General features: G+C 34.3%; 1 protein-coding gene across 3 annotated transcripts in view; it reads right to left on the bottom strand.

The window, feature by feature from the left end:
• Positions 1–23,273, bottom strand: part of wwox (WW domain containing oxidoreductase) — a 1,010,123-nt gene that overhangs the window by 973,206 nt on the left and 13,644 nt on the right. For all 3 annotated transcript variants that reach the window (XM_062041005.1, XM_062041004.1, XM_062041006.1), the window contains exon 4: positions 21,625–21,794. In XM_062041005.1, coding sequence (XP_061896989.1) covers positions 21,625–21,794 — 170 coding nt within the window. The remainder of the gene's footprint in view (positions 1–21,624; positions 21,795–23,273) is intronic.

Raw genomic sequence — 23,273 nt, 5'->3', positions numbered from 1 at the left:
AAAAAAACTTAACATTTGTGCAATTTTATGATCAAAGTTGGAATTTATCTCAATAACAGTCGCAATTTTACATGAAAAGCCTAAAATTATGGAAAAGAGTCGTAATTTCACTCAACAAAAGTCACAATTTTGGAAATGTTTTGAAAAGAATTGTAATTTTACTCGTAAAAGTCACAATTTTATAAGAAAACTTTAAAATGTTGGCAATATTATAATCATCGGAATTTTACTTGGAAAAATTATATCACAAAAGTCATAATTTTACTCAAAAAATTTCACTATTTTAGAAAAAAAAACAAAAAAATTGGCAATATTGTGATAAAGGTCAGAATTTTATATAACAAATGTCACCATTTTGCATTAAAAAAGCAAAAATGTTACATAAAGTAATTTTACGAGAAAATATTGCATTATTACAGAAACAGAAAGAAGAAATTGTTCCCAATTTTAGAAGAAAAAAATCGACACATTGTGAGAAAAAGACGGCTTTTTATTTGTTTTTTTGTAATTGTTTTTTTAAATCTTCATTATTTACTTCAAGTTATTACAGTATGTCTCTATATACATGTTTTCTTTGTGGTTTTTTTTTTATTAATTTTGGCCAAAGGGGGCATTTCAATTTCTTACACACACTTGTTATTTCATATGTTGACCACAGGGGGAGCACTTCAAAGTTTTAAACACACTCGTTATTTCATATGCTGACCACAGGGGGAGCACTTCAAATTTTTACACACACTTGTTATTTCATATGTTGACCAGAGGGGGAGCACTTTTAAAAAGCGACACACAGTCATAGTGAAAAATCCCTCCTTTTTGGGACCACCCTCATTTTGACCAGCAGGGGTGCAAATGAGACACTGTCTATTAGTTGCAATGTTATTGGGACCATGATTTATGTCATCACTTGTTCACACCTCCTCATATGGAAGATACTTTTCCTTCTTGGTGTCTCAAGAAGGGGAGAAATACAACACACACACACACACTCTTGTATTTGTTACCTTCTTGAGACCTCTGACCACTTTAGGACCACCCTTTCTAGATATATAAAGATGTGTATTTACAACATTAATAATATATACATACTATGCAAATATAAAAAAGCTTGTTGTGAAAAATGAGTTGGAATTTCACAGGAAAAAAGGTCACAATTTCACAAGAAAAATGTAGAATTTTGGCAGTATTATAATAAAAGTCGTTGTTTTACTCAACGCTAGTCAAAATTTTACAAGAAAAACTGAACGTTTGCGCAATATTATGATGAAAGTTGGAATTTAACTCAATAAAAGTCGCAATTTTAAAAGAAAAGCTTAAAATGTTGGCAATTTCATGAAAAGAGTTGTAAATTCACTCAGCAAAAGTCACAATTTTATAAGAAAAAGTTTATAATTCAGGAATTTTTTTGAAAAGAATCGTAATTTTACTCGACAAAAGTCATAATTTTATAAGAAAACTTTAAAATGTTGGTAATATTATAATAATAATCGGAATTTTACTTGGAAAAATTATGACAAGTCATCATTTTACTCAAAAAATGTCACTACTTTAGAAGAAAAACAAAAAAAATTGGCAATATTGTGATAAAAGTCAGAATTTTATATGACAAATTTCATCATTTTGCATTAAAAGTAATAATTTTACATAAAAAAGTAATTTTACGAGAAAATATTGCAATATTACAGAAACAGAAAGATTTTAAGAAATTGTTCCCAATTTTATAAGAAATAAATCGACACATTGTGAGAAAAAGACCGCTTTTTTTTTTTTATTGTTTTTTAATCTTAATTATTTACTTCAAATTATTACAGTATGCCTCTATATACATATTTTTATTTTTTTCAATTAATTTTGGCCAAAGGGGGTGCATTTCAAATTTTTACACACACTTGTTATTTCATATGTTGACCAGAGATTTAAATCCCTCCTTTTTGGGACCACCTTCATTTTGACCAGCAGGGGTGCAAATGAGACACTGTCTATTAGTTGCAATGTTATTGGGACCATGATTTATGTCATCACTTGTTCACACCTCCTCAAATGGAAGATACTTTTCCTTTTTCGTGTCTCAAGAAGGGGAGAAATACAAGAACACACACACACACACACACACACACACACACACACACACACACACACACACACGGTGGATATGAGGGCAGATAAGTGTGGGTGTCATCTAAGCCACTCTGAGATGCTCCAGGACGCAGAGAATAAGACGCAGACATGCCACTCTCGCCGGGAACATCTTTTTATCCATCTACTTCCTCCCCGCTATGAATAATGCATTATTCCCCTCTGCTTTAACGCACGGCTTCTTCCAGGGGGGGGGGGGGTCCTTATTCATAAACAGCAGTGCAGTAAATACGGCAGCTTTGCAGCCAATTTAATGGCAGTTATGCTTAACAAATCTGCCTCAATCTAATGATCAGCCACAAAGCCGGGCGAGGGTTTTAACGTGCACACTCTGAATATGCTTAGAGATCTCTCCATCCAGAGAGGGGGAGAGCATAATCCCCTCCGACGCAGCGCTGGGATCAACACAAACAATGTTGGTCTCCCGTCAATAACGTGCCTAAAAGTGGACACGTTACAGACTTCCTGAGGCCTGCACCCGCCTGCCGTGGAAGCAAAGGGTTAGGGTTAGGTTTGGGTTTGGGGTTGGGGTTAGGGTTGGAGTTAGGCATAAAGAAAAAGAGTTGGTTAGGGTTAGGGCTAGGGTTGGGGTTAGGGTTAGGCATAAAGAAAGAGAGTTGGTTAGGGTTGGGGCTAGGGTTGGGGTTAGGGTTAGGCATAAAGAAAGAGAGTTGGTTAGGGTTGGGGCTAACCCTATCCTACCCTAACCCTAATCCATGCTGTATTTAGACTTTAGGGAGGTCCTGTTTGGAGCTCCCCAACAGGTGCACCTCTATCAAATAGGAGATGACACAAAGTTTATTATAGGAAAATTGTGCAGTCCTTTTGCTGATTACAACATGAACCAGTCATTTTCGAACCATAAGGCGCACTTAAAATCATTTCTTTACCCTCAAAACTCGACAGTGCGCCTTATAACCCGGTGCGCCTAATGTACGGAATAATTCTGGTTGGGCTTACCGACCTCGAATACATTTTATTTGGTACATGGTGTAGTGATAAGTGTGACCAGTAGATGGCAGTCACACATAAGAGATACGTGCAGACTGCAATATGATGGCAGTCACACATAAGAGATACGTGTAGACTGCAATATGATGGCAGTCACACATAAGAGATACGTGTAGACTGCAATATGATGGCAGTCACACATAACAGATACGTGCAGACTGCAATATGATGGCAGTCACACATAAGAGATACGTACAGACTGCAATATGATGGCAGTCACCAATAAGAGATACGTGCAGACTGCAATATGATGGCAGTCACACAAAAGATACGTGCAGACTGCAATATGATGGCAGTCACACATAAGAGATACGTGTAGACTGCAATATGATGGCAGTCACACATAAGAGATACGTGTAGACTACAATATGATGGCAGTCACCAATAAGAGATACGGGCAGACTGCAATATGATGGCAGTCACACAAAAGATACGTGTAGACTGCAATATGATGGCAGTCACACATAAGAGATACGTGTAGACTGCAATATGATGGCAGTCACACAAAAGATACGTGCAGACTGCAATATGATGGCAGTCACACATAAGAGATACGTGTAGACTGCAATATGATGGCAGTCACACATAACAGATACGTGCAGACTGCAATATGATGGCAGTCACACATAAGAGATACGTGCAGACTGCAATATGATGGCAGTCACCAATAAGAGATACGTGCAGACTGCAATATGATGGCAGTCACACATAAGAGATACGTGTAGACTGCAATATGATGGCAGTCACACATAACAGATACGTGCAGACTGCAATATGATGGCAGTCACACATAAGAGATACGTGCAGACTGCAATATGATGGCAGTCACACATAAGAGATACATGCAGACTGCAATATGATGGCAGTCACACACAAGAGATACGTGCAGAAATCGATATGATGGCAGTCACACATAAGAGATACGTGCAGACTGCGATATGATGGCAGTCACACATAAGAGATACGTGCAGACTGCAATATGATGGCAGTCACACATAAGAGATACGTGCAGACTGCAATATGATGGCAGTCACACAAAAGAGATACGTGCAGACTGCAATAGGATGGCAGTCACACAAAAGAGATACGTGTAGACTGCAATATGATGGCAGTCACACATAAGAGATACGTGTAGACTGCAATATGATGGCAGTCACACATAAGAGATACGTGCAGACTGCAATATGATGGCAGTCACACATAAGAGATACGTGCAGACTGCAATATGATGGCAGTCACACATAAGAGATACGTGCAGACTGCGATATGATGGCAGTCACACATAAGAGATACGTGCAGACTGCAATATGATGGCAGTCACACATAAGAGATACGTGCAGACTGCGATATGGTGGCAGTCACACATAAGAGATACGTGCAGACTGCAATATGATGGCAGTCACACATAAGAGATACGTGTAGACTGCAATATGATGGCAGTCACCAATAAGAGATACGTGCAGACTGCAATATGATGGCAGTCACACATAAGAGATACGTGTAGACTGCAATATGATGGCAGTCACACATAACAGATACGTGCAGACTGCAATATGATGGCAGTCACACATAAGAGATACGTGCAGACTGCAATATGATGGCAGTCACACATAAGAGATACATGCAGACTGCAATATGATGGCAGTCACACACAAGAGATACGTGCAGAAATCGATATGATGGCAGTCACACATAAGAGATACGTGCAGACTGCGATATGATGGCAGTCACACATAAGAGATACGTGCAGACTGCAATATGATGGCAGTCACACATAAGAGATACGTGCAGACTGCAATATGATGGCAGTCACACAAAAGAGATACGTGCAGACTGCAATAGGATGGCAGTCACACAAAAGAGATACGTGTAGACTGCAATATGATGGCAGTCACACATAAGAGATACGTGTAGACTGCAATATGATGGCAGTCACACATAAGAGATACGTGCAGACTGCAATATGATGGCAGTCACACATAAGAGATACGTGCAGACTGCAATATGATGGCAGTCACACATAAGAGATACGTGCAGACTGCGATATGATGGCAGTCACACATAAGAGATACGTGCAGACTGCAATATGATGGCAGTCACACATAAGAGATACGTGCAGACTGCGATATGGTGGCAGTCACACATAAGAGATACGTGCAGACTGCAATATGATGGCAGTCACACATAAAAGATATGTGCAGACTGCAATATGACTGAAGTAAATAAGAAATGAAATACATTTTTAATATATCTTCACTTTTTATGTGGTGAATATAAGGCAGAGGTGTCCAAGTGGTTATCACTGAGGGCCACATGGCAGTTATGGCTGGCCCCAGAGGGCCGCTTCTAACAGTCAATACTATTATTATTATTTTTTAATGCATTTATCAACATTATTTAAACTAAAATGTAAACCAAAATATGGTAAGTTGCAATAATGTCACCTCAAAATGTAGTGTATATTACTGTAAATGGAAAAATAGTACTGATGTTTTTATGGTAAAAAAAAAAAAAAAAAGGCAGCTCAGTTGCCAGAATTTTACTGTAAAATGTACTTTTTTTTACTGTAAATTAAAAAAAATGCAATTTTACAGTAACATTTTGGCACCTGGGCTGCCAGTTTGTTTTTACCGCAAATCAAAAAGTGTTGATTTTTTGGTGTATTGCTGTAAATGCCAAAACGGCACCACAGTTTATTACAGTAAAAAAAAAGTACTGTTTTTTTTTTTCATTTAGAGAAAAATGCTGTAAAAAGCACAGCAAATGTCACAATTTGACCATGAAATCTATTGCTACTTTTACATTGCACAATGTGATGGATGCTTTGAAATCATTATTGTTAGTTTGAATTAGGGATGTCCGATAAATGCGTTAAAATGTAATATCGGAAATTATCGGTATCGGTTTTTTTATTATCTGTATCGGGTTTTTTTTGTTTTTTTGGTTGTTTTTTTTATTAAATCAACATAAAAAACACAAGATACACTTACAATTAGTGCACCAACCCAAAAAACCTCCCTCCCCCCATTTCTTTCTTTTATCAATATTCTGGTTCCTACATTATATATCAATATATATCAATACAGTGTGCAAGGGATACAGTCCGTAAGCACACATGATTGTGCGTGCTGCTGCTCCACTAATAGTACTAACCTTTAACAGTTAATTTTACTCATTTTCATTCATTACTAGTTTCTATGTAACTGTTTTTATATTGTTTTACTTTCTTTTTTATTCAAGAAAATGTTTTTAATTTAGTTATCTTATTTTATTATTTTTTTTTAAAAGTACCTTATCTTCACCATACATGGTTGTCCAAATTAGGCATAATAATGTGTTAATTCCACGACTGCATATATCGGTTGATATCGGTATCGGTATCGGTAATTAAAGAGTTGGACAATATCGGAATATCGGATATCGGCAAAAAGCCATTATCGGACATCACTAGTTTGAATGTTTGATCATATATTTTTGCATAATTAGACAATATTTAAGTTAACATAATTTGTGATTACATGAGTGCAGTTTTTTTTCTCCCAAAATAGAAAGAAATAATACATTTAGTAAGAAAAGCTACAGTACTTTATTGATACATATTACTTCCTGGCTTTCCGGGGCCAAATAAAATGAACCCATATATATACACATATATATATATATACACATATATATATATATATATATACACATATATATATATATATATATATATATATATATATATATATATATATACACATATATATATATATATATATACACATATATATATATATATATATATATATATATATATATATATATATATATATATATATATATATATATATATATATATACATATACATATATATATATATATACATATATATATATATATACATATATACATATATACATATATACATATATATATATATATATATATATGTGTATATATATATATATGTGTATATATATGTGTATATATTTATACATATAATAATATATATATATATATATATATATATATATATATATATATATATATATATATATATATATATATATATATATACATACATATATATACACATACAGTGTATATATATATATATATATATATATATATACACATATATATATATATATATATACGTATATATATATATATATATATATATATATATATATATATATATATATATATATATATACACGTATATATATATATATATATATATATATATATATATATATATACATATACATATATATATATACATATATATATATATATATATATATATATATATATATATATATATACATATATAGACACATACATATACATACACACACACATATGCACACACTGCTCTTTAATAAATACATGTTTCAGAAAATTACCAAATAAAAAATAAATCGCTGAAAACTACAAATTAGATAAAATTCAATATGTAATTTAAATTTCAAAATTAAATTAAATAAAAGTGTTACAGTTAACATGTAAATGTCCTCCAATGAACACACGGTTGGTCTTTCCATGTATTTTAGTCAAGCCCTTTACAAAATGTAAACATAGAAGGCTTTAGGCTACTATGAGCTATCCGCTACACAACAGCTAAGCACACAAGCTCGACTTACGTGTCCTTAATTGAAACTAAAACACCACATTTGTCTACATAATAATGTATCGAATAATTATAGTTGCAAATTACTTACAGATTAGAAAAGTGTCCAGTAACAAACGTGTCCGCATCATTCAATTTAGTGAATCGTGAACTTAAATTCATGAATTATTGGGGCCACTAGGTGTCACCAAAATAACAATTACCGCTCCACTTCAATTTAAAGACAGCACACTGCCATTCCAGATGGTTAGTGTTGTTGAATCCAACAAAATGACTGCAAAGTAATAAAATGATGAATGTAAGATTAGTGCCGATATCATATTAGAAAAGAAGAAGTTGACAGGTGATTGGTGGCCATGTTTAAAGAGTAGTAGTTTACAGTGTAGTCATGGGAAGGTGCACAGAGCACAAAGCATGACAGATTACTTGCAGTAGAAAATGTTTTTTCTGGCCCTTTAAGGACAAGTGTCCCACGGCCGGCAAATAACCTGCGAGTTAGCTGATAGGAGGGGAATTAGAGTCTGTAATGGGGATGGATAGGAGGCCCGGGCCTGGGTCAAAGCCACTTAGGAACCATTGAGGAGCCACAAGCACCTTTAGAGGTCCAGCAAACAAAGTCCGATCATTCGTTTCCATTAAAAACACTTTTTTCATTTGCATGGCAAAGCAGGACGACGACGACGACGAATCGCCTCGCCGACACAAACGTGTCCCAGCAATCTGACGTTTCACACATAAATAAACCTCCCTTGCTGGTCACGTGCATGAAGAAGTAAAGGTGCTAATGAAATAAGACTAATAAAAATGTCACATGTGCAGAAATACGTCGTCAAGAAAAATGCAAATAGCCCTGACACTTGGATTAAAACACTATTGATGCCATTAAAATGCTAAGTGGCTGCAGCCAATTGGCATAACCACATTTCACTGGTGGAATGTCAAAGTAGAAGCAATTACTATAAGAGTATTGTTAATGATGAGGTGCTGCATATTTAATACGGGCGGGAGTAAAACAAAGGTTGTGTTAATGTGGCGAGAAGAAGTATTTAAAATGTCTCCCGACAATTCTCCCGAGAGAAAGCCCTCGCTTGATTCCATTCAGAGACGATTATTCACACAATCAATGCATCACAAGAAAAATGTTCCAACGCAGAGTGTGCTTCTAATTGTGTTTTTTAAAAGCAAAACTGGAACATTTGGGGACCATAGGGCTGAGTGGCAACAGCATGGTGGACCTCTACTGCCCTCTGCTGGTGAAAAATATCCACTCCTAATTATTCACCTCGACATTTTGCTGGGAAATATGACAAACAAAAAGTCAATAAGATAACAAAATAACTAAAGGTAGCTTAAGTCGGGGATGTGAAGGTGGAGGGCCGCATGGCAGTTATGTAGGAATTATTAATTATATACATTGTTTTAAGTAGACTGTCCATTTTACAGTAAAATATTTACATTTACCAAATTTTTGTGTAAAATAGTGTTTATTTTTTACAATATTTTACAGTAAATAAAAAAACAATACCACTGTTTTTGGGGGTTTTTTTAGGGAAAAATCTGGCAGCTAAGGGACACAACAGATGTATAGGGATTATCAATTATATACATCGTTTTAAGTAGACTGTCCATTTTACAGTAAAATATTTACATTTGCCAAATTTTTGTGTAAAATAGTGTTTATTTTTTACAATATTTTACAGTAAATAAAAAAACAATACCTCTGTTTTTTGGAGGGGGTTTAGGGAAAAATCTGGCAGTTTAGGGACACATAACAGTTATGTAGGAATTATTAATTATATACATTGTTTTAAGTAGACTGTCCATTTTACAGTAAAATATTTACATTTACCAAATTTTTGTGTAAAATAGTGTTGTTTTTTTATTTTTTACAATATTTTACAGTAAATAAAAAAACGGTACCACTGTTTTTTGGGGGTTTTTTAGGGAAAAATCTGGCAGCTTAGGGACACATAACAGTTATGTAGGAATTATTAATTATATACATTGTTTTAAGTAGACTGTCCATTTTACAGTAAAATACTGACATTTACAAATTTTTTGTGTAAAATAGTGGGGGGGTTTTAAATTTTTTACAATATTTTACAGTAAATTAAAAAAAACAATACCACTGTTTTTTTGGGAGGGGGGGGTTTAGGGAAAAATCTGGCAGTTTAGGGACACATAACAGTTATGTAGGAATTATTAATTATATACATTGTTTTAAGTAGACTGTCCATTTTACAGTAAAATATTTACATTTCCCAAATTTTTGTGTAAAATAGTGTTTATTTTTTACAATATTTTACAGTAAATAAAAAAACAATACCACTGTTTTTTGGGGGTTTTTTAGGGAAAAATCTGGCAGCTAAGGGACACAACAGTTATATAGGAATTATTAATTATATACATTGTCTTAAGTAGACTATCCATTTTACAGTAAAATTTTTACATTTACCAAATTTGTGTGTAAAATAGTGTTGTTTTATTTTTTTACAATATTTTACAGTAAATAAAAAAACGGTACCACTGTTTTTTGGGGTTTTTTTAGGGAAAAATCTGGCAGCTTAGGGACACATAACAGTTATGTAGGAATTATTAATTATATACATTGTTTTAAGTAGACTGTCCATTTTACAGTAAAATACTGACATTTACAAATTTTTTGTGTAAAATAGTGGGGGGGTTTTAAATTTTTTACAATATTTTACAGTAAATTTAAAAAAACAATACCACTGGTTTTTTGGGGGGAGGGGGTTTAGGGAAAAATCTGGCAGTTTAGGGACACATAACAGTTATGTAGGAATTATTAATTATATACATTGTTTTAAGTAGACTGTCCATTTTACAGTAAAATATTTACATTTACCAAATTTTTGTGTAAAATAGTGTTTATTTTTTACAATATTTTACAGTAAATAAAAAAACAATACCACTGTTTTTGGGGGTTTTTTTAGGGAAAAATCTGGCAGCTAAGGGACACAACAGATATATAGGGATTATTAATTATATACATCGTTTTAAGTACACTGTCCATTTTACAGTAAAATATTTACATTTGCCAAATTTTTGTGTAAAATAGTGTTTATTTTTTACAATATTTTACAGTAAATAAAAAACCAATACCTCTGTTTTTTGGAGGGGGTTTAGGGAAAAATCTGGCAGTTTAGGGACACATAACAGTTATGTAGGAATTATTAATTATATACATTGTTTTAAGTAGACTGTCCATTTTACAGTAAAATATTTACATTTACCAAATTTTTGTGTAAAATAGTGTTGTTTTTTTATTTTTTACAATATTTTACAGTAAATAAAAAAACGGTACCACTGTTTTTTGGGGGTTTTTTAGGGAAAAATCTGGCAGCTTAGGGACACATAACAGTTATGTAGGAATTATTAATTATATACATTGTTTTAATTAGACTGTCCATTTCACAGTAAAATACTGACATTTACAAAAAATTTGTGTAAAATAGTGGGGGGGTTTTAAATTTTTTACAATATTTTACAGTAAATTAAAAAAACAATACCACTGTTTTTTGGGGGGGGGTTTAGGGAAAAATCTGGCAGTTTAGGGACACACAACAGTTATGTAGGAATTATTAATTATATACATTGTTTTAAGTAGACTGTCCATTTTACAGTAAAATATTTACATTTACCAAATTTTTGTGTAAAATGTGTTGTTTTTCTATTTTTTACAATATTTTACAGTAAATAAAAAAACAATACAACTGTTTTTTGGGGGGTTTTTAGGGAAAAATCTGGCAGTTTAGGGACACAACAGTTATGTAGGAATTATTAATTATATACATTGTTTTAAGTAGACTGTCCATTTTACAGTAAAATACTGACATTTACAATTTTTTTGTGTAAAATAGTGGGGGGGTTTTAAATTTTTTACAATATTTTACAGTAAATTAAAAAAACAATAGCACTGTTTTTTGGGGGGGGTTTAGGGAAAAATCTGGCAGTTTAGGGACACAACAGTTATGTAGGAATTATTAATTATATACATTGTTTTAAGTAGACTGTCCATTTTACAGTAAAATATTTACATTTACCAAATGTTAGTGTAAAATAGTGTTGTTTTTTTATTTTTTACAATATTTTACAGTTAATAAAAAAAACAATACCACTGTTTTTGGGGGGGGTTTAGGGAACAATCTGGCAGTTTAGGGACACATAACAGTTATGTAGGAATTATTCATTATATACATTGTTTTAAGTAGACTGTCCATTTTACAGTAAAATATTTACATTTACCAAATTTTTGTGTAAAATAGTGTTGTTTTTTTATTTTTTACAATATTTTACAGTACATAAAAAAACGGTACCACTGTTTTTTGGGGGGTTTTTAGGGAAAAATATGGCAGCTTAATTGATTTTGACTTCCTGTCTGGCCCGAGCGCTGTTTCGCCTGTTTCCTGATTGGCAATCAGACGACACAGCTGTCCCTCGTTGTCAATCAATAGGCCTCTTATGCCAGTTACTTAGTACCTAAACGTGTTGCATTGCTTTCCCTAGACCAGATCGGACCAATCTGAGTCGAAGACCAGATCGGACCAATCTGAGTCGAAGACCAGATCGGACCAATCTGAGTCGAAGACCAGATCGGACCAATCTGAGTCGAAGACCAGATCGGACCAATCTGAGTCAAAGACCAGATCGGACCAATCTGAGTCAAAGACTAGATCGGACCAATCTGAGTCAAAGACCAGATCGGACCAATCTGTGTTGAAGACCAGATCGTAACAATCTAAGTCAAAGACCAGATCGGACCAATCTGTGTTGAAGAGCTGAACACTTTGTGTAACTGATAATTATTCTTTTTCGTATTATTTTCTGGTCAGTGCGCTTATTTTTTCCACTTCTTGTTTGTCACCACTTCCTGTCTGGTCCGAGCGCTGTTTCGCCTGTTTCCTGATTGGCAATCAGACGACACAGCTGTCCCTCGTTGTCAATCAATAGGCCTCTTTTGCCAGTTACTTAGTACCTAAACGTGTTGCATTGCTTTCCCTGTGCCTGGTTGCATGTTTTTTTTTTCTGTGCACTTCCCTTCTGCACTACTTTTTTACCTGAACTTTGCCTCATCTCGGGCTTCAGACCAACAACATTAAACACAGACTGTAACAATGGCAACAATTACATAACTTCTTGGCGGAGTTAATAGGGGAACAAATTGTTCAATGACACTCTTAACAAAAAATTTACAAGTTATTTTTTTTATTCTGGCAACTTAGCTGCCAGTTTTTCTACCATAAAAAACAAATGTACCGCTTTTCCATTTACAGTAATACACCGTTAAAAACAAGACTTTACAGTCAGAAACTGGCAGCTCAGTCAACACAATTTTAATGCAAAAAAAAACAGTAGTAGTTTTTTTCAATTTAGTAAAATGTTTTGTCATTTTTATGAATTTGATGGGTGGTTTGCTTTAAAGTTAAGTATTTTTATCTATACAAAAAAATGTTTGGAAAGTCTGATAATATACTGTAATATTTGTTGCAATGTTGGATACTATTAAAGTTTAAAAGGTATGCAATTTCAAGCAGTACATATATATTTTTTATGTCAAATAGAAAAAAACGCATGACATTTAGTAAGAAAATATGAAGTACTTTATTGACACATATCATTTCCAGGTGTTTGCGGGCCACATCTGGCCTTGACTTTGACACCTGTGATTTAAGGTGTCATGTGACATTCGATATAGTTTTAATCTCTAGATCAAGTGATTTGAGGATTTCATCTTCTTTCTCTTCTTTTTTATATATCTTAAGTGTATAAACTTGTAATAGCTGTTTCGGGTCATGTTGTAGAAAATCAATTTAAACTAGACTTAACCTTACAACAACAAACACTTTAAAGGTTAATTTGGCCTTTTATCTCTCATTTTTCTGCCTCTACACCAGCTTTTAATACACACACCAACTTTATTTTTTGTTGTTTTTTAATAAAAAGTATAGTTTATTCAACAAGTGCAAACAAATGAATGCCTGGGTGTGTTAATGTGTCTTTGTTCATTTCTTTAAACCTGATTAGATTCGTTAAACCCACAGGTGTCAAACCCACTTCATTTTATGTGGCCCTGGAAAGCCTGTAAATATCAATAAAGTGCTGTAACTTTTCTTACTAAATGTATTAATTCTTTCTATTTTGGGAGGGAAAAAAGAAATATACGTACTCCATGTAATCACAAATTATGTTAACTTTAAATATTGTCTAATTATGCAAAAATATACGATCAAACATTTTAAACCATGTTTTAAATAGAAATAAATACTGATAATAATGATTTCAAAGCAAGTTATCCATTAAATTGTGCAATGTAAAAGTAGCAATAGATTTCATGGTCAAATTGTGAAATTTACAGTGGTTTGTACAGCATTTTTCCCTAAATTAAAAAAAAAACAGTACCTTTTTTTACTGTAGTAAACTGGTGCCGTTTAGGCATTTACAGTAATACACCCAAAAATCTACAGTTGTTGATTAATGGTAAAAACAAAAAAAAATGGCAGCTCAGGCGCCAACATTTTACTGTAAAATTGCAGTTTTTTGTTTTTATTTACAGTAAAAAAACAAATGTAAATTTTACAGAAATTCTGGCAGCTGAGCTGCCTTTTTTTAAAATAAAAACAGCAGTAGTGTTTTTCCATTTACACACACTACATTTTGAGGTGAAATTATTGCAATTTACCATATTTTTTTGACATCCATCCATCCATTTTCTACCGCTTGTCCCTTTTGGGGTCGCTGGAGCCTATCTCACCCTGGACAAGTCGCCACCTCAACGCAGATTTTTTTTTTTTTACATTAGATAAATAAAACATTTTTAAAAAATAAAATAAAATAAAATAAAATAAAATAAAATAAAATAAAATAAAATAAAAAATAAAATAAAATTAAATTAAAAATTAAAAAATTAAAATTAAAATTAAAAATAAAATTAAAATTACAATAAAAATTAAAATTAAAAAATTAAAAAATTAAAAAATTAAAATAAAAATACAAATAAAAATACAAATAAAAATACAAATAAAAAATTAAATTAAATTTTAAAATAAAAATAAAAATAAAAATAAAAATGAAAATGAAAATGAAAATGAAAATGAAAATGAAAATGAAAATAAAAATAAAAATAAAAATAAAAATAAAAATAAAAATAAAAATAATAAAATAAATACAAATCTAATAAAATGCATTAAAAAATTGTGTAATAATAGTATTCACTGTTAGAATCGTCCCTCTGTGGCCAAACATAACTGCCATGTGGCCCTCAGTGAACAATGGTTTAAGCAGTTCCTGTTAGTAGCGGGAACATTTACAGTAATACACCCAAAAATCTACAGTTGTTGATTTTTGGTTAAAAAAAACAAAAAACTGGCAGCTCAGGCGCCAACATTTTACTGTAAAATTTGTTGGGTTTTTTTGTTTTATTTACAGTAAAAAAAACAAATGTAAATTTTACAGAAATTCTGGCAGCTGCCTTTTTTTATATAAAAAAACAGCAGCACTGTTTTTCCATTTACATTAATACACTACATTTTGAGGTGAAATTATTGCAATTTACCATATTTTTTGGACATTAAATAAAAAAAAATCTAATAAAATGCATTAAAAAATGCATTAAAAAATGGTGTAATAATAGTATTCACCTCTGGGGCCAAACATAACTGCCATGTGGCCCTCAGTGAACAATGGTTTAAGCAGTTCCTGTTAGTAGCGGGAACATTCAAAATAGGCAAAAGACAGTTTCATATATTTTCCTAATAAGAGTCTGGGTATGGATAAACATCAAGGATAGGGAGGCAATTAAGCTGTGAAGCTTCATTGTTCGTCAAGGTCCCCAGGCAGCCGTAAATCTACTATAGTGCTCCATCTCATAATGTACATACGGCAATTAGAGCCCTGCAACATTCCTTTTGTAGCAAGAATTTGAATATAAAGACAATTAAGCACTTTATGTTTATTTGATTTCCCCCGAGCTGTGGTGATGCATGTGGAATAAAGTGCGAGGTCTGAGCAGATGGCTGACAACTGTTAGTTGAGAAACGGTGACTTTTATGGGGAGTCGTACTTGAGGAGGACACCATTCATTACGCTTAACAATGACATCCAATTCCAGCCAGCTAATGAAGTTCACTACAATCATGTTCAGTATTAAGCGGTGATTTGTGGAGTCTGGCTCTCACATTGTGCAGACTAATGCTGATCAATGTTTGCTGGTTTCAATACCACACTGACACCTAGTGGTGTCCTCATGGAATCACAACCACACAAGGGGATCTCAACCTTGTTGATGCTGATTTAGTCATCTCACTCTTGAATGCAATTCTTGTGTGAATGTTCCAAAGCATTCACACATGTTTTCTACACCAAAATCCATCTGTTTATTCTTCTTCTTCTCCAGATGTTGGCGTGCTCTACCTTGCACATTTTTCATCCCATTCAAAGCATTCCAACTTCAAACTGTTCAGCTTATTTAGGGATTGCGGGCTTTCCCTTGACTAATTGGGGCGGTATAGATCGGTTGGTAGAGCGGCCGTGCCAGAAACTTGAGGGTTCCAGGTTCGATTCCTGCTTTCGCCATCCTAGTCACTGCCGTTGTGTCCTTGGGCAAGACACTTGACCCACCTGCTCCCAGTGCCACCCACACTGGTTTCAATGTCACTTAGATATGGGGGGCACAGGTTCGGTGGCCATGGATGAAGTGCTGGCTGTCCAGAGTCGAGACCCGGGGTGGACCGCTCGCCTGTGCATCGGTTGGGGACATCTCTGTGCTGCTGACCTGTCTCCGCTCGGGATGGTCTCCTGCTGGCCCCACTATGGACTGGACTCTCACACTATTATGTTGGATCCACTATGGACTGGACTCTCACAATATTATGTTAGATCCACTATGGACTGGACTCTCACAATATTATGTTAGATCCACTATGGACTGGACTCTCACACTATTATGTTGGATCCACTATGGACTGGACTCTCACACTATTATGTTAGATCCACTATGGACTGGACTCTCACTATTATGTTAGATCCACTATGGACTGGACTCTCACTATTATGTTAGATCCACTATGGACTGGACTCTCACACTATTATGTTTGAGTTTGAGTTTGAGTTTGAGTTTATTTCGAACATGCAAGCAGATCCACTATGGACTGGACTCTCACACTATTATGTTAGATCCACTATGGACTGGACTCTCACACTATTATGTTAGATCCACTATGGACTGGACTCTCACTATTATGTTAGATCCACTATGGACTGGACTCTCACTATTATGTTACATCCACTATGGACTGGACTCTCACACTATTATGTTAGATCCACTATGGACTGGACTCTCACACTATTATGTTAGATCCACTATGGACTGGACTCTCACTATTATGTTAGATCCACTATGGACTGGACTCTCACTATTATGTTAGATCCACTATGGACTGGACTCTCACACTATTATGTTAGATCCACTATGGACTGGACTCTCACTATTATGTTAGATCCACTATGGACTGGACTCTCACTATTATGTTACATCCACTATGGACTGGACTCTCACACTATTATGTTAGATCCACTATGGACTGGACTCTCACACTATTATGTTAGATCCACTATGGACTGGACTCTCACACTATTATGTTAGATCCACTATGGACTGGACTCTCACTATTATGTTAGATCCACTATGGACTGGACTCTCACTATTATGTTAGATCCACTATGGACTGGACTCTCACACTATTATGTTAGATCCACTATGGACTGGATTTTCACAATATTATGTTAGATCCACTATGGACTGGATTTTCACAATATTATGCTAGACCCACGACTCTGAACCGAGGATGTCGTGGCTTGTGCAGCCCTTTGAGACACTTGTGATTTAGGGCTATATAAATAAACATTGATTGATTGATTGACATTGATTGATTGAGATATTGGGTTTCACTATGTAAAGCGCTTTGAGTCACTAGAGAAAAGCGCTATATAAATATAATTCACTTCACTTCAAATTCCCAGAATTCCAGGTTTTCCGGGACATTTTTCCCCATTCAAAATGAATTGGCCATTTTTCAAACTTCCACCATTTCCACATTTTTCAACCTATTCAAACCATTCCACAATTCTGGAAATTTAAACTTACCTTTTTCCAAGTTCAAAAAAATTCCAGGATTTTCCCGAATTCCTGCTATTTCCACCATTTTTTCTGGAGACTACTCCTCCCACATTTTTCAACCCACTTCAACCGTTCCACCGTCAAAACATTCCCCTTAATCAGGACAAAAAACAAAGTTGTTTTTTTTAACTGGAAAAATTCCTGGTTTTCCCGAAATTCCAGGAATTCCGTAACACCATTTCTCAATTCAACATGTTACTACTTCAACATTTCTCGAGCGATTTGAAAAATTCTGACACCAACCATTTCAACTCATTCATATTTTTTTAACATTTTCAGAAAAAAATCCCTCTTTTCCCGAAATTCACAAATTTCCATGAAATTCCCATTGAAAAGAATGAGACATTTTTCAAAGTTCCACAACTCCCACATTTTTTATCCAATTCAAACCGTTCCAACTTCAACACATTCAATTCATCCTACACATTCAAACAACCATTTTTCCAAGTTCAACAAATTTCCAGGAATCCCTGTTTTTTTCTAACACTATTCAAAAAAAAATTTAGTTTGAGGACTCCTTTCACATTTTTCAACCCATTTCAAGCGTTCCACCGTCAAAACATTCCTCTTAATCAGGACCAAGAAACAAAGTTGTTTTTTCTAACTGGAAAAATTCCTGGTTTTCCCGAAATTCCAGGAATTCCGTAATACCATTTCTCAATTCAACATGTTAGTACTTCAACATTTCTCGAGCGATTTGAAAAATTCTGACACCAACCATTTCAACTCATTCACATTTTTTTTAGCATTTTCAGAAAAAAATCCCTCTTTTCCTGAAATTCACAAATTTCCATGAAATTCCCATTGAAAAGAATGAGACATTTTTCAAAGTTCCACAACTCCCACATTTTTTATCCAATTCAAACCGTTCCAACTTCAACACATTCAATTCATCCTACACATTCAAACAACCATTTTTCCAAGTTCAACAAATTTCCAGGAATCCCTGTTTTTTTCTAACACTATTCAAAAAAAAATTTAGTTTGATGACTCCTTTCACATTTTTCAACCCATTTCAAGCGTTCCACCGTCAAAACATTCCTCTTAATCAGGACCAAGAAACAAAGTTGTTTTTTCTAACTGGAAAAATTCCTGGTTTTCCCGAAATTCCAGGAATTCCGTAATACCATTTCTCAATTCAACATGTTACTACTTCAACATTTCTCGAGCGATTAGAAAAATTCTGACACCAACCATTTCAACTCATTCACATTTTTTTTTAGCATTTTCAGAAAAAAATCCCCCTTTTCCCGAAATTCACAAATTTCCATGAAATTCCCATTGAAAAGAATGAGACATTTTTCAAACTTCCACAACTCCCACATTTTTTATCCGATTCAAACCGTTCCAACTTCATCACGTTCAATTCATCCTACACATTCAAACAACCATTTTTCCAAGTTCAACAAATTTCCAGGAATCCCTGTTTTTTTCTAACACTATTAAAAAAAAAATTTAGTTTGATGACTCCTTTCACATTTTTCAACCCATTTCAAGCGTTCCACCGTCAAAACATTCCTCTTAACCAGGACAAAAAACTAAGTTGTTTTTTCTAACTGGAAAAATTCCTGGTTTTCCCGAAATTCCAGGAATTCCGTAATACCATTTCTCAATTCAACATGTTACTACTTCAACATTTCTTGAGCGATTTGAAAAATTCTGACACCAACCATTTCAACTCTTTCACATTTTTTTTAGCAGAAAAAAATCCCTCTTTTCCCGAAATTCACAAATTTCCAGGAAATTCCCATTGAAAAGAATGGGACATTTTTCAAAGTTCCACAACTCCCACATTTTTTATCCGATTCAAACCGTTCCAACTTCAACACATTCAATTCATCCTGCGCGTTCAAACAACCATTTTTCCAAGTTCAACAAATTTCCAGGAATTCCTGTTTTTTTCTAAAACTATTTCCAACTTTTTTTAGTGCTATGACTCCTTTCACATTTTTCAACTCATTTCAACCTTTCCACTGTCAAAACATTCCTTAGTCAGGACAAAAAACCAAGTTGGTTTAAGAACTTGAAAAATTCCCGGCTTTCCCGAAATTCCGTAATACTATTTCTCAATTTAAAAACTGTTACTACTTCAACATTTCTTGACCGATTTAAACAATTCCAACACCAACCAATTCAGCTCATTCAGGACATTTATGCTCCTAATCATTTTTAAAAAATGAATAAAAAAGGGAACAAGAATATAAGCATGAACAAGGGGTAGATTTAAAAAAAGTCAGGGAGTATTATCGCCACAATTTCTACCACTTTCACTCTTCCGTCATTGCAATGAATGATGCACTGACTCCCATCACGTAATTTATTTTTAAAAAATGTTGATTTACTTACTGTAACTTCAATCTAAATCTGCAGCCTGACAAAAAGCAGACTTTTAAATAATTGGCAAAGTGAATTGATGTGTTTGGCTTGAAAAAACATGGCAGAACCCAACTCCATGGACTTTGCTATTGAGATTTCCCCTCGGAGTAAACAGAGCCGAGCACTTGGTTCACGTTTAATTTTTAGCGTTTAAGAGTGCACTGCTGTTTTTAGATGGAGACAGGTGTGCACAATATTGGAGACACTTGTCCCCACACTAAAAGTATATATATACACTACCATTCAAAAGTTTGGGGTCACATTGAAATGTCCTTATTTTTGAAGGAAAAGCACTGTACTTTTCAATGAAGATAACTTTAAACTAGTCTTAACTTGAAAGAAACACACTCTATACATTGCTAATGTGGTAAATGACTATTCTAGCTGCAAATGTCTGGTTTTTGGTGCAATATCTACATAGGTATATAGAGGCCCATTTCCAGCAACTATCACTCCAGTGTTCTAATGGTACAATGTGTTTGCTCATTGGCTCAGAAGGCTAATTGATGATTAGAAAACCCTTGTGCAATCATGTTCACACATCTGAAAACAGTTTAGCTCGTTACAGAAGCTACAAAACTGACCTTCCTTTGAGCAGATTGAGTTTCTGGAGCATCACATTTGTGGGGTCAATTAAACGCTCAAAATGGCCAGAAAAAGAGAACTTTCATCTGAAACTCGACAGTCTATTCTTGTTCTTAGAAATGAAGGCTATTCCACAAAATTGTTTGGTTGACCCCAAACTTTTGAACGGTAGTGTGTATGTATATATATATATATATATATATATATATATATATATATATATATATATATATATATATATATATATATATATATATACATATATATATATATATAAATAAAGGGTTGTCCTGTGTGTGTGTGTGTGTGTGTGTGTGTGTATGTACACACACACACTATATATGTATAAATATATATTGTTACTTTACATGCAGTCGGCTTTTAGCCCAATACGGCCAACAAGTCAAAAAGTGTGGACACCACAATAGCGTGGACACCACAATAGTGAGGACACCACAATAGTGTGGTGTGTTACGTGACACTCTGGAAAAAAAAGACTCTAAGGCCTTTTGTTGGCTTTAATGGGACTATTACTCTATGCTACAACTTAATTTGGCTCTGTTTTAGAGCTGTAAACAATAAAAAAAAACAGTTTTTAAAAGCACAGACACTTACTAAAACTGAAACCAGAAATGAAAGTGACTCCTACCAAAACCGGGGCCTATGAAAACCAAGGTACCACTGAACATCTAAAAAGGAACTCACCAATGCCAGAGTTGCCGCCAGTTATCAGGACCACCTTGTCAGAGAGGTCGCGACCTTGTAGGATTTCCAAAGCGCTCGAGTTTCCATCGTAGCGCTTGGGCTTTATCATCACGTCCTCCACGGTGAACACTTGGCGGGGATCGAAGTATGTGGTCCGCTTGTTGATGTGGCTGGAAATAAGGAACAGATATTTCAAATATGTTTGGACAATGTTCTAAAAGTAGGACGTGTCACCGGCATCTGTTGATCTACTTCACTTGTTTGCTAGGAGAGAAGAGGCGCTCAACGGTTTGAAAGTTGAGGAGTGCTCATCAAAGACTTATTTTGGAACATCCCACAGGTGAACAGGCTAATTGGGAACAGGTGGGTGCCATGATTGGGTATAAAAGTAGCTTCCATGAAATGCTCAGTCGTTCACAAACAAGGATGGCTTTGTCAACAAATGCCTGAGCAAATTGTTTAAGAACAACATTTCTCAACCAGTTATTGCAAGGAATTTAGGGATTTCACCATCTACGCTCCGTAATATCACAGTGATTCCCACACATTCATTTATTTGTGGCGGCCCGCCACGAAAGAATTACGTCCGCCACAAATAGATTTTTTAATTTTTTATTTTTATTTTTAATTTTTTTAATTTTATTTTATTTTATTTATTTTAGTTTTTTGTCCTGTCCAGCTTCTCAGGCAACTCATATAGTTGATGTAGATGCCCATATAGGCTGTTCAGATTTACTTTACAAAAGAGAAGTGTAGGATACTTCTCTTGTTGCCTTATTTGTATTTGACCACTACTGTTTTCTGTTTATTTGTTACTGACTGTGGCAGGACACCTCTGCCTCTGTTTCACTTTATGTTGCTGGTAAATAATATGGTTGTAGTAGTAGGCTAAAGTTAAATTATTTAGTATGCACTAATTAAACGGGCAGAGCTGTAGGAGACATTTTAGCTTTTATATTTTATAAGATGTATTTTTTGTAAGAACCACAATTAATAAATATATTTCAGTGAATAACTTATTGTTCAAATCTGTATCTAAATATGTACATAAAGTGTTGTAATTATATTGTAAAATGGATGGATGGATGGATGGACGTTTAAAACAAAACTGTTATTAATTAGTAAGTATACATTTTTTGAGCCTTTTTAGAGAAAATCATATCATTGTAAAAATTATGCAAATTACTCGATGATGTCATTGTGACTACGCCCATAACCACGCCCCCACCGCCACAGGTATCTTGGCAGTTTATGGGAAACACTGTATCATCAAAAGGTTCAGAGAATCTGGAGAAATCACTGCACTTAAGCCATGATTTTACAGACATTCGATCCCTCAGGCGGTACTGCATCAAAAAGCCACATCAGTGTGTAAAGGATATCACCACATCGGCTCAGTAACACTTCAGAAAACCACTGTCAGTAACTACAGTTGGCCGCTACATCTGTAAGTGCAAGTTAAAACCCTACTATGCAAAGCCAAAGCCATTTATCAACTACACCCAGAAACGCCGCTGGCTTCGCTGGGCCCGAGCTCATCTAAGACGGATGGATGCAAAGTGGAAAAGTGTTCTGTGGTCTTTATTTGCAAAAAAAAAAAATTACGTTTCTTTGTCACACTCATGGTTGCTCAACTGTTTTGTTTTGCC

This window comes from Entelurus aequoreus, linkage group LG03 (genome assembly GCF_033978785.1).
Source record: "Entelurus aequoreus isolate RoL-2023_Sb linkage group LG03, RoL_Eaeq_v1.1, whole genome shotgun sequence".
NCBI lineage: Eukaryota > Metazoa > Chordata > Actinopteri > Syngnathiformes > Syngnathidae > Entelurus > Entelurus aequoreus.
Note: the sequence above shows the minus strand (reverse complement) of the source record. Positions and strands in the feature narration are given on the sequence as shown.